Consider the following 12,149-nt stretch of genomic DNA (forward strand, 5'->3'; position numbering starts at 1 on the left):
AGCACGTTTGACCGGGAGCTCCTCGGTCTACACCTGGCCGTCCGCCATTTCCGCCACCTCCTGGAGGGCCGACCTTTCACGGCGTTCGTCGACCACAAGCCGTTGGTTTACGCCATGGCCAAGGTCACGGAGCCGTGGTCGGCCCGCCAACAGCGCCACCTCTCCGCCGTGTCGGAGTTTACCACGGACATCCGGCACGTCGCCGGCAAAAACAACGCCGTGGCCGACTGTCTTTCCCGGGCCAGCGCGAACGCGGTCCACCTGGGCGTGGACTTTGCGCTTATGGCGGCGGACCAAACCACCGACACCACGGTGCAAGCCCTCCGGGCGGCGGACACGGGCCTCCGCCTGGCCGACATCCCCTTCGCGGACACTGTCCTGCTCTGCGACGTCTCCCAAGGCCAGCCTCGCCCCATCGTGCCCGTCACCTGGCAACGCCGCATCTTCGCCTCCCTCCACGGCCTTTCCCACCCGGGCCGGAAAGCTTCCCAGAAGCTGGTGTCGGCGCGATTCGTCTGGCACGGCCTTCGTCGGGACGTCCGCGATTGGACCAGCACCTGCACGGCCTGCCAACGGGCCAAGGTCCACCGACACACCCAGGCCCCGCTGGCACCTTTCACCGTGCCCGAACGACGTTTCGACCACGTCAACGTGGATCTGGTGGGCCCCCTCCCCCCGTCACGGGGGTTCACACACCTGCTCACCATGGTGGACAGGACCACCAGGTGGCCGGAGGCCGTTCCCCTCGTCTCCACCACCACCGCCGACGTGGCGCAGGCTTTCATCGCCACCTGGGTCGCCCGCTTCGGCGCACCGGCGGACATCTCGTCAGACCGCGGACCACAGTTCACCTCCGAGCTGTGGGGCACGGTCGCCCGCAACCTGGGGGTCAAGCTCCACCGTACTACGGCCTACCACCCCCAAGCAAACAGGTTGTGCGAGCGATTCCACCGCTCCATGAAGGCCGCGCTCATGGCCGGCCTTCAAGACGGCGGTTGGGCCGACCGGCTGCCGTGGGTCCTTTTGGGTCTCTGCACGGCCCCCAAGGAGGACCTCCAGGCATCCACCGCCGAGCTTGTCTATGGCCAGGCGCTACGTGTCCCGGGCGAATTCGTGCCCGACGCTACCAGTCCCTGGTCCGCAGCTCACCAGCGCTCGGACCTCCAGGAGGCCGCCCGACGGTTTGCCCCCGTGCCAACATCCCACCACGGTGACCCCCAGTCCTACGTACCCCCAGCACTTCGCACAGCGGAGTATGTTTTTGTGCGTCACGACGCACATCGGGGGCCACTCCGGCCGCCGTACGACGGGCCCTTCCGGGTGCTGCGACGGGACGACAAGTCGTTCGTCATCGACATCGGCGGCAGGTCGGACCGGATTGCGGTGGACCGCCTCAAGCCGGCGCACGTGGACGTCGACCACCCACCACGGGTGGCCCTTCCGCCGCGGCGAGGCCGCCCCCCGTCCACGGTGCCCCCCACTCGACCGCCCACCACCACACCGGACCCCCTCCCACGACCCGCCAGGGGTCGCTTCGGCCGGGTCATCAGGACCCCCCTCAAATTGACCCTGCCGGTGCAAGTCGATTCTGGGGGGACGTGTGTAGCGGCTACCGCTGGGTTTTCACAATCGCCTTGCACCTATCAAGGACGCGGAGCGATCACCATGCCGGGCTCGTCCAGGACGCCCGGGCAGGCCCGCGCTCAACTTGCCAGGCCTTGGTCGGGACGCCCGGGCAGGCTCGCCCTCAACTTGCCAGGCCGCAGCCAGGACGCTGGGCCACGCCCCCTCTCGCCTTTCCTGGGCAAACGCTCCGGGATAATATGTATATATATTGCTGCCCGATAAACGGGCTTTTTAGAGTGCCTGAGTGTTTTGGTTTGATTAAAGCAACTCGGATGAATTCCAGCTTTTTGTCGCGTCCATTCTTCCGATCGACGTGGGAGCCCCAGCTCCTTCAATATAACCTTTAAATAACCTTGCAGCAAATTTCGCTTAAACATAATTTGTTTCTCCTTAATTTCAGCAAGAATTTCTGATGTACACGTGCATGAAACAGGTGCAGTGAAAAAAGGGTACACACCTGAGTTTGCTCAACACCCCTCTGGCCACTAGGAGGACATGTTGGTTTTGATATAAATGCTGGACAATCCTCAAATGTCATTTTCATTGCACGTTGGCAAGCTGAAAGAGTGCTTACAGCTGTGATCCAGCGCCCAACTTCCTCAAAACAGACTAATTCACCTACAAGAGACAAAGGTAATCATTGAAAGTGTGACAATATTATAACACTTGCTTGTCTTGTGCACCATGCTCTATACAGAGTTGCTGTTGCCGAAGCAGTTTCTTGGCTCGGGTTGCGTTCCTGGTTGGGTCGGCACTCCGATGCAGGATACGCAACTGAGTGAGAAGAAATTTGGAATTTGTTCATGGTGCCAGCGATAACTCGCCTGCTCTTCTTGAAGGACACAGTGAGATATTTAACGTCCACCAATTTATGTCGGCTGATGGGATGTCCAGTTTAACGTCCACCCCAGGGACGGCATACACATTGATGAATCAACCGACCTGTGAAACAGTTTATAGCTGGGTCGGGATTCGAACCCATGCTAGATATCTTAGTGGTGAGTATAATATTTACAATTCTGGTATAAAAGGCATACATTTTATATATATATATATATATGTATTTAAGAAACAGGACCTGAGCCCTCGTGATATGTATGTGTATGTAAGTGTGAAAGTGCATTGAAGATGAACTTATCTAACAATTTAAGAAACAGGAAGTAAATTCCTGCGTGGGGCGAGTGTGAAAAAATTCTGACAACCCGGGACTCGAACCCACGAACCTCATCACTTACGCGGTGACAGCCCACTGAGCTATTGAGTCTCCGGGATATCCTGAGATTTCTCACACTAACACTGCGAGTTTTATAATGGCCGATGTCTTACGTGCTTGCAGACCCCGGATGTGAGTGTATGCATGTGTATGTAAGTTACGTGCCTGATATATATATATATATATATACATAATAAATAAATAAAAATCCATTAAAGAAACAAAGTTTAAAAAATAAAATCTTGCCAAATGGAAATGAAATTTAGATACAATCAATCCATAAAATACATTGTTTGAGATAACGATAACGTAGAGTCTAGCTAATGCACACACACACACACACACACACACACACACACACACACACACACACACACACACACACACACACACACACACACACACACACACACACACACACACACACACACACACACACACACACACACACACACACACACACACACCATTCTGACGAGCAAAGCTATTTTATAACTCTATAATGTCTATATATGAGGGATTCTTATCAGTACTAATGTGCAGTACTAATGTACTGCTGACATTAAATTATCCTGTCACATGGTCATTAATATTGGGTCAGTCATGGTCATTCATTCATTCATTCATTCATGGTCATTAATATTGGGGTGGCCTAAAGGTGAAGACAGTCGAATGGCATCCCAGAGGTTGCACATTGAAGTCCAGTTAAAGGGAGCGGTGCTAAAAAAAAAAATTGGGATTGCAAAAGCTTCTGGAAAACCTGAACTAGTCTGAAGAGAATTAACGTGGAATTATCAGGTTTCAGGAAAAACACCGAGCTGGCTCATCAACTATGTTCAGTGAGGGGATAATATAATCTACTTGTGATACCAGTCTCCACTTTGTGGTTGACTTTAATACAGTGTCCGTACCTAAAGGAAGTTCACTCTGGGTACCAAGCGGAAGGTTTTTTTTCCCCAACAACGCTTTTCCAGAAAACCCCCCTTTCCCCCTACCCTGTGAGCTCGTTGGTCCAAAATCGAAAAATGTAAGACCAAGTGATCCTGTAGACAATTGAGTAAAAAGTCTATCAGCTTTCAGAGCAATATGTTGGTAAATAAGGGATGAGTAGGGATCCAAAGTTTGGGGGTTAACCTCCCACACCCCACACTCCAAAAGCCCAAATCATCTAAAATCGAAAAAAACAGAGCCCGAGAGATTTTGTGGGATAAAAAAAAAATAACCACCTTTAGAGGCCATTTTTCCCCACAAAGCAGGGGTTGGCCTTTTTCGGGAACCGTGGTTGTTGTTGTTTTTTAGTCCCCTTTTTGAAGCAATGTTTTACGGCCGGATGCCATTCCTGACGCCAACCCTTTTTGCCGCCTTTAACGACAAACAGGGAATTACCAGTGAACTGGTACTCAATTAGCCGACCTCGGAAGGATGACAGGCTGAGTCAACCCCCCCTGGCGTTAATTCAGTGTCTTGTATTCATTTCTCAAGTTTCAGAACAATCAACCAGGTGATAACGGAGTAGAAAAACAGCAAAAAGTTAACAGACGGACGGACGGCCAAAAATCCAGACATCATCACCCAGAGTTAATCTCTTCGAGAATCGAGATGAGATGACAAAATGAATGTTTTGGAAATGCAAAAGAGCTGATTTGTGGTCTGCAGTGCTCAAAACATGAAATTAAATTGAAGTTCCTCAATCATACACCGACAGACGTCCAGAGTGAATGAACTGCTCACCTCGAGCTTTGCGCTATGCACACATGCGGTAGAAATCAAACTGTGACGTGATCAAGGAACTGCATAATATTACTTTTGCTCACAGTATGTGTCACATTCACGAAACTAGAATGGCACTCGGTAGTGCGCACACCTCCGCCAGGCTTAACAGTTTACGTTTTGTATCCCACTGATAGGCTGGTTCTAAACCAAAACCTAATCGGCTTGTTCTTGTCACCTCTGCAAATCATCCACCAATTTTTTTCATAACTCGTCCACAACTTTTTGAAATATCGTGCTATATATCGTTTTCCCTGTTTCCCTGTTTGTCGTTCATTCCCTGTTTGTCGTTAAAGGCGGCAAAAAGGGTTGGCGTCAGGAAGGGCATCCGGCCATAAAACATTGCTTCAAAAAGGGGACCAAAAAACAACAACAACCACGGTTCCCGAAAAAGGCCAACCCCCGCTATAGGGGGAAAAATGGCCTCTAAAGGTGGTTTTTAAATTTTTTTTATTATTATCGTTTTTGGCCCGATCTCTCAATGGTGAAAAATCACTTTAAGAATTTCGGATCCGGATCTTCACCAAAGTTGAATCAATTCTTCCTTATCATACACCAGCTCAACAAATTTTGTCTGAATCCTTCTGCAACTTTTTGAGATATCATATTCACAGACAGATTGACAAACAGACAGATAGGGGGTGAAAACAACCTCCACCCACCATCAGTGGTGGAGGTAAAAATGAAATCATGAAAACGATCCAAACATAAATACTCATTCCAATTACCTGGCAGGTTACCATCCACAAGCAGAGGTAACAGCGAACCCCAAAGCACCAGATCAGAGAGAGTTGGAGATGTCTGTACAATGCAAGGCAAGAAATTTAGGGAAGACAGTGATCGGTTTCACATGCAACATACAAGGATTGTATCATATTACATTGTAGGAAGGTTGACATGTATGATTTGACCTGAAACAAACAAAACATTTGACCTTAAACATTTTGGAAGGCAATCTCATTTCCTTTCACAAAGCCCGGAACAAGTGTGTGCCCACCCTCAGGAGAGCCAGGAAACAATATCTCTCCACTCTCAAGACCGAACTCTCAAACTTGTTTCCCTCTTCCAACTCCTGGTGGCATCTGGTCAAATCTGTTTCTGGTGTTTGTTCCCCCTCCATCCCCTCCCTTTCCTCAAACGGCTACACAGCTAGACTCCGCACGTGAAAAAGCTGAATGCCTCAACTCAGTGTTTACCTAAAAATGTTGTGTCTCAACCCCGTCTCTCTCTGTACCCACCGTACCCAGCTGCTCCTAGACTCTGTGTCCTTCTCTCCTGACAAGGTGGACAGGTTTCTGTCAATCCTCGACTCTGATTCTGCAACTGGACCTGACGGCATCAGCCCACGGGTCCTAAAATCCTGCTCTGCCGCTCTTTCACACCCTCTCTCTGTTCTCTTCACCCTCCTTTTGCTCAAGGTCATCTGCCAGCATCTTGGAAATCAGCAAACATTACGGCTTTACACAAAAAGGTGCTAACACAGATCCTTGCAACGACAGACCAATCAGCCTTCTCCCAATTATCAGCAAAGTCATGGAATCCATCATTGCTTCGAATATCAAATGTTTCCTCTTCTCCAATGGCTTGATCTCTGATCATCAATTTGGTTTCAGACCAGGTCACTCTACTCTGGACATGCTGCTTCTGCTGTCTCAACAATGGATGGAGGTCCTCAATGCCAAACAGGAAATTAGAGCTGTCTCCCTTAACATATCACGTGCCTTCGATACGGTCTGGCACCCCGCTCTGCTCACCAAACTCTCCTCTTTTGGTATCCATGGAAATCTCCACGCATGGCTGGCGGACTTCCTCTCTGGTCGTAGTCAACGTGTGGCCCTGAATGGGTTTCTCTCATCTCCCCTTCGTGTTCAGGCTGGAGTTCCCCAAGGTAGTGTTCTGGGCCCTGTGCTTTTTCTGGTCTTCATCAATGAGTACCAGTTCACTGGTAATTCCCTGTTTGTCGTTAAAGGCGGCAAAAGGGTTGGTGTCAGGAAGGGCATCCGGCTGTAAAACATTGCTTCAAAAAGGGGACCAAAAAACAACAACAACCACGGTTCCCGAAAAAGGCCAGCCCCCGCTTTGCGGGGAAAAATGGCCTCTAAAGGTGGTTATTTTATATTTTTATATCAATGATCTCTCCGACACTCTTGAAAATCCTCTCTATCTCTTTGATGATGACTCCTCTCTGCCGCTCCATACCTCATCCCTCAGATCGAGTCTGCAGCCTCATTCTCTGCAGACCTGGACAAAATCACAGACTGGTCAAACAAGTGGAACATGTCTTTTAATCCTGACAAATCTCATACTCTTACTATGTCTCTCCGAAAAGACCGACTGGACAACCCTCCCATCTACTTTCTGAACAATTCTCTCCAAGAAGTTCTGTCACTCAAGCTTTTGGGTCTCACTATCTGCCATGATCTTTCCTGGGAAAACCACATTTCCAAGCTGGCCTCCAAAGCCAGTCGCCGACTGGGCATCCTTCGTCGTGCGAAGTCCTTCCTTGGCAAACCTGAGCTCCTCACCACATACAAGGCTTTCATCCGCAGCTCAATGGAGTACTGTTCTGCACTCTGGGCCGGTGGTCCTGCCTCACACCTAGCTCGTCTTCACGCTGTAGAAACCAAAGCTTTCAGAATCATTGGAATCTCCCGTGATGAAGCTAACTCCGAGGGCCTTTCACTTACTCACCGCAGGCAGGTTGGTGGTCTTTCTGTCTTATACCGACTCCTCTCCGGCCTTGCTCCCCCAGCTCTCTCTGTGCTTTGTCCCCCAAATATTCCTGCAGGACGCACAAGATCTGCCAGCAACCCTCTTATGGTGAAACTGCCAAAATCAAGACTCTCTGCTCACCTTCACTCTTTCATTCCTCATTTTCTCCCACCTCTGGAACAAACTCCCTCACTCTCTTCAATCCCACTCCTCCCTCCAGGTCTTTATAACAGCTGTTCACCACCATCTCTCATCTTCCCTAATTCACCCCAGCTCCACTTATTTGAAATACCGACTTCTTTCCTGGACGTCCTAGCAGTTTCCATGTGTTTTTGTGTTTTTTTAACCTCCCCCCCCCCCCCCCACATGTGTTACCCTTCCCATGCCCCCTCCCCCCAAGCCCTCTCCCTCCCACAGATCTCCCGATGTCCCTGTTCTCTACTGTTGTACTTGTGTGCTTCCCTCTCTCCCCCCATCTTGTCTCCCACTCCCTTGATCATATGTTTGTGTCAGTTTGTTTTTGAGTGACTAATGTTAGCTCTTACACGAGCCTCAATCTTGAACACACCAAAAAATAAAATAAACAGGTAGAAGGTTGGAATCAATATTAAGCTTTATCAATTTATCAATTTATCAATATCAATACATTTTATCAATACAATATCAATACAATACACAATACAATTTATCAAAATTGATAAAATCAATTTATCAATACAATACAAGCCCTGGTGTTGGGCAAGCGGCTAGGGTGAGGGTTTAGGATCCTGGGTTCGAATCCCGGTCAATCGCTGAATTAACGCCAGGGGGTTGACTCAGCCTGTCATCCTTCCGAGGTCGGCAAATTGAGTACCAGTTCACTGGTAATTCCCTGTTTGTCGTAAAAAGGCGACAAAAAAAGGTTGGCGTCAGGAAGGGCATCCGGCCGTAAAACATTGCTTCAAAAAGGGGACCAAAAAACAACAACAACCACGGTCCCCGAAAAAGGCCAACCCCCGCTTGCGGGGAAAAATGGCCTCTAAAGGTGGTTTTAATACAATCTCCCCTCAATCCCTTCAGTATTCGACGACGCATACGTGCTTGCTGTTCAGTGACGTGTGTGCATATATACACATTCATAACGAATAATAATACATAGAAGGCCAGCACAGTGTATGCTTCTCGTGCAAAATGTAGTTCAAGATTAACAATTTAACTAAAAATTATACTTAACATGTACCTTAGCATTCATTGCCTTTAGCACAGCACTGAGGTGGTTTGAAGTCGGTCTACCTTCCACATTGTTTTTCCAAGATATCAGTTTTCTAAAGTCCCCATAGTGCAACCTTTTCTCGGACTGGTCTTCAGATACTCTTCCACAGCATTCATGGCTGTCATTATACTATACTAGGGCATGCCCGTACTCTATATATATCTAAAATTATATCCCCCCCCCCCCTCTATTTACATGAAATGGTTTGGTCCATTCGCAAAGCCAAAGCGAACGGCTTGCGAGTACGGTGACAATCCCCCCCCCCCCTCTATTTACATGAAATGGTTTGGTCCAAAGCGAACGGCTTGCGAGTACGGTGACAATCCCCCCCCTCTATTTACATGAAATGGTTTGGTCCAAAGCGAACGGCTTGCGAGTACGGTGACAATCCCCCCCCCTCTATTTACATGAAATGGTTTGGTCCAAAGCGAACGGCTTGCGGAGTTTGGTAAAGAAATCGCCATAGCTCGGTAACTACTTCTCCGATTAATATGAAACCTTGAAAAGGCACATCCTCGGGTCCCCAGCAATATACCTGGCAAGTTTCAAGTATATCGGACCGGTAGTTGTCGAGAAACAGCGGTCGCATACACACAGACACACACACACACAGAGATTACTGGAATTATAGATAGATACATGTCTCCCATAAGTCTGGAACATCATGAAATGAAAGAATCATGAAAAAATCATTCTTAAACGAAATAAATCATGAATCACTTATTTTGCCCTGTGGTTCCAGACTGATAGGACACCCTGTATAATTGAAGAAGCGTGTCTGTTTGTGAGTGAGTGAATGGGTGGGTGAGTGGATAGATGGGTGAGTGGATAGATGGGTGAGTGGATAGGTGGGTGAGTGGATAGGTGGGTGAGTGGATAGTTGGGTGAGTGGATAGGTGGGTGAGTGGATAGGTGGGTGAGTGGATAGGTGGGTGAGTGGGTGGATAGTGAGTGGGTGAGTTAGTGGGTCGATGAGTGGGCAGGTGGTTTGGGGTGTTTCGTTGACATCTATGGACTCCGGAACCGTGTCACATACAGGTCAGAAAGGACAGGAAAAGAAGATCCAACTCGGGTACAGCTATAACCTACAATTAATAATATTACACAATGGCATGTACCATGTACAGAATATGCACCTTACTGAAATATAATGCAAAAAGGTTGTCAATTACAACTTACGTGGGATCCTGCCTGGATCAAGAAAAAAAAGGCACAAAGTGCACAACGTCCTCGAAGATGAATTCAGAACAATTCAACTTTCAAAGGGTCACACAATTCTAAAATCTAATGTCCTACAACCAACTGATGAACAACTATCGGGGACGTCTCTTCGCGGAGGTTGTACCCTCACACCCTCCAACCTAAGGACTAAGTCCAACCCCCCCCCCTCCCCCCACCCCCCTCCGACCGCCCCAACCACCACGCCACCAATGCAAGTCGGGGGCCAAATATTTCCCATTCCTCCCTGCTGTCCAGATTTGTCAGGGCAGCGCGGTCATGGTCAGAGTGCCTTTCAGTTGTTTCAGAATGCCTGTCAGTGCCGTAGTTTTAGTAATTTTGCTGTACTGAGTTAAAGGCTGTCAGTCGGCCATCTTTGGTCAAATTACAAAAGAAAATCTGTCCATGCTTGTCCGAGAAATGTATGTGGACATGTTTAATTAACAAAATGTCCACCAGTCGGCCATCTTGGATCTGATCTCAAAAAGAAATGCCCTGCATATGTAACCCATCATTCATTGTCTGTGCCAAATTTGAACAAGATGGGAAAATGCACGTCCAATAAATGGTTGAGGACGTGTTCAATATCGGGGTTTTTTTACAACTAAAATGGCAGCCAGTCAGCCATCTTTGATCACATCGCGAAACAAAATGGTGTGCATATGTATACCGTCATGTATTGTCATTGTGCCAAGTATGAACAAAATCGGTCAATACATCTCCAAGATATGGTTGCAGATGCACATACGAGACCAATTCCATAAGCCCCCTAAGTCCAACGGGGGGGGGGCTAATAATACTCTCTGATTTCATGCAATCTTTACCCATAATCAGCTCTAAAACACTAAGCCTGCTCATATCGTGAATTAGACTTGCATTTACTACTTTCATTCCCCTCGTTCATTTTTCTCCCTTAGCTCTTTATTCTACATGATCATCTCAAGTAATCTCGAGAATCTGCATACAAGAACCCTCATTTCTGCTACCCTTGTCTGCGTGTTCACCTGCATGTCAGGTGAGGCATAAAGGAAACCACAAATTCATGCTGTGCCAATGTGTTAAAAAAAAGGTGAGGTGGTTGCTGCAAGGTGCATTTACCCCAATAAGGTAGGGACTCTTCCCACAATTCAAAGCCTGTTCCAGTTCACGCAAAGTTTCTCCAAGTTGTTTGTACGACTTATCTGGCTGCGCAAGAAGGCTGCACACAGCAGGCTGCACACATCCAAAGAACAGACAACAATGATCGGCATTACAAGGTCCCTTTGGCAAAATAATTAAATAAATAAAAATGCAGGAACTGTGCATTCCTGGTTTTAAAGAGCCATCCATTATGTCGGTTACCGCCATGCAATCATTCATTTATAATCGGCTTCCACCACAAACATTTCCATCAAATGGATAGCGTACTGCTGGTGAAATATAATCAGGCATTTCCGGCACACAATAGCAAATCGCGTCTATAAACAAACCACAAGATCAAATTGACTCCAAACTCGTGAGGTTTGATGTACGAAAACATTTCATCATTACACATCATCAGGTCTGTGTGATGGAAAAGGTTCACGTTTGATTTCCCAAACATGTTGACATATGACATTTAACATTAACGTAGAGCATCTCTGAAATGCCCCAAAAACCTTATCAACTGCGAAGCAAAACAATCACAACAGGAGGATTCTAGGCCGCAGACACGATGACGATACAAAACAACAACAACAACAACAACAGGCATTTTAAGGCCATTTTCCCTGCTAGAGCGGGGGTTAGCCTTGCGGTCCCCATGACAATCTTCTCCATCTTGCCCTATTTTCTGCATCTCTCCTTGTTAACCCCCTTGCCCGCATTTCTTCTTCCACCATCTTTAGCCAAGTCTTTCTCGGTCTTCCCCGTCCTCTACTTCCTTCTACATTAATTTCCATCACTCTTCTCAACCAGTCACTTTCATCCTTCCTCAACACATGACCAAACCATCTCAACCTGTTCGTCTTCACAGCATCAATCACAGGCAATATTCCCATCATCTTTCGCAATTCATCATTTGTCTTCCTCTCTCTCAACGATACTCTGCACATCCATCGAACCATTCGCATTTCCACCCTTTCCAGCCTTCGTTGCTGCTCTACGTTTGTTACCCATGTCTCGCTCCCATAAATCATAACACTTCTCACACATGCAGCATACACCTTTCCCTTCAGCTTCAGCGACACTCTCCTCCTCATCAGCACGCCACTCAGTTCCTGAAACTTCTTCCATGCACATCTCACTCGAGCAACCGTTGCCGAGTCTGATCCACCTTCTCCATTCAGCATGTCTCCGAGGTAGCAAAATGTTTTCACACCTTCCAGCTTCACGCCGTCT

General features: G+C 47.9%; 1 protein-coding gene across 1 annotated transcript in view; it reads right to left on the reverse strand.

The window, feature by feature from the left end:
• MARS1 (methionyl-tRNA synthetase 1) overlaps positions 1-12,149 on the reverse strand; it is a 63,931-nt gene that overhangs the window by 29,376 nt on the left and 22,406 nt on the right. The window contains exons 6-7 of the mRNA XM_078766046.1: positions 5,338-5,410; positions 2,084-2,244 (exon numbers count right to left, since the gene is read on the reverse strand). Coding sequence (XP_078622172.1) covers positions 2,084-2,244; positions 5,338-5,410 — 234 coding nt within the window. The remainder of the gene's footprint in view (positions 1-2,083; positions 2,245-5,337; positions 5,411-12,149) is intronic.

This window comes from Myxine glutinosa, chromosome 12, assembly GCF_964187855.1.
Source record: "Myxine glutinosa chromosome 12, kmMyxGlut1.1, whole genome shotgun sequence".
NCBI lineage: Eukaryota > Metazoa > Chordata > Myxini > Myxiniformes > Myxinidae > Myxine > Myxine glutinosa.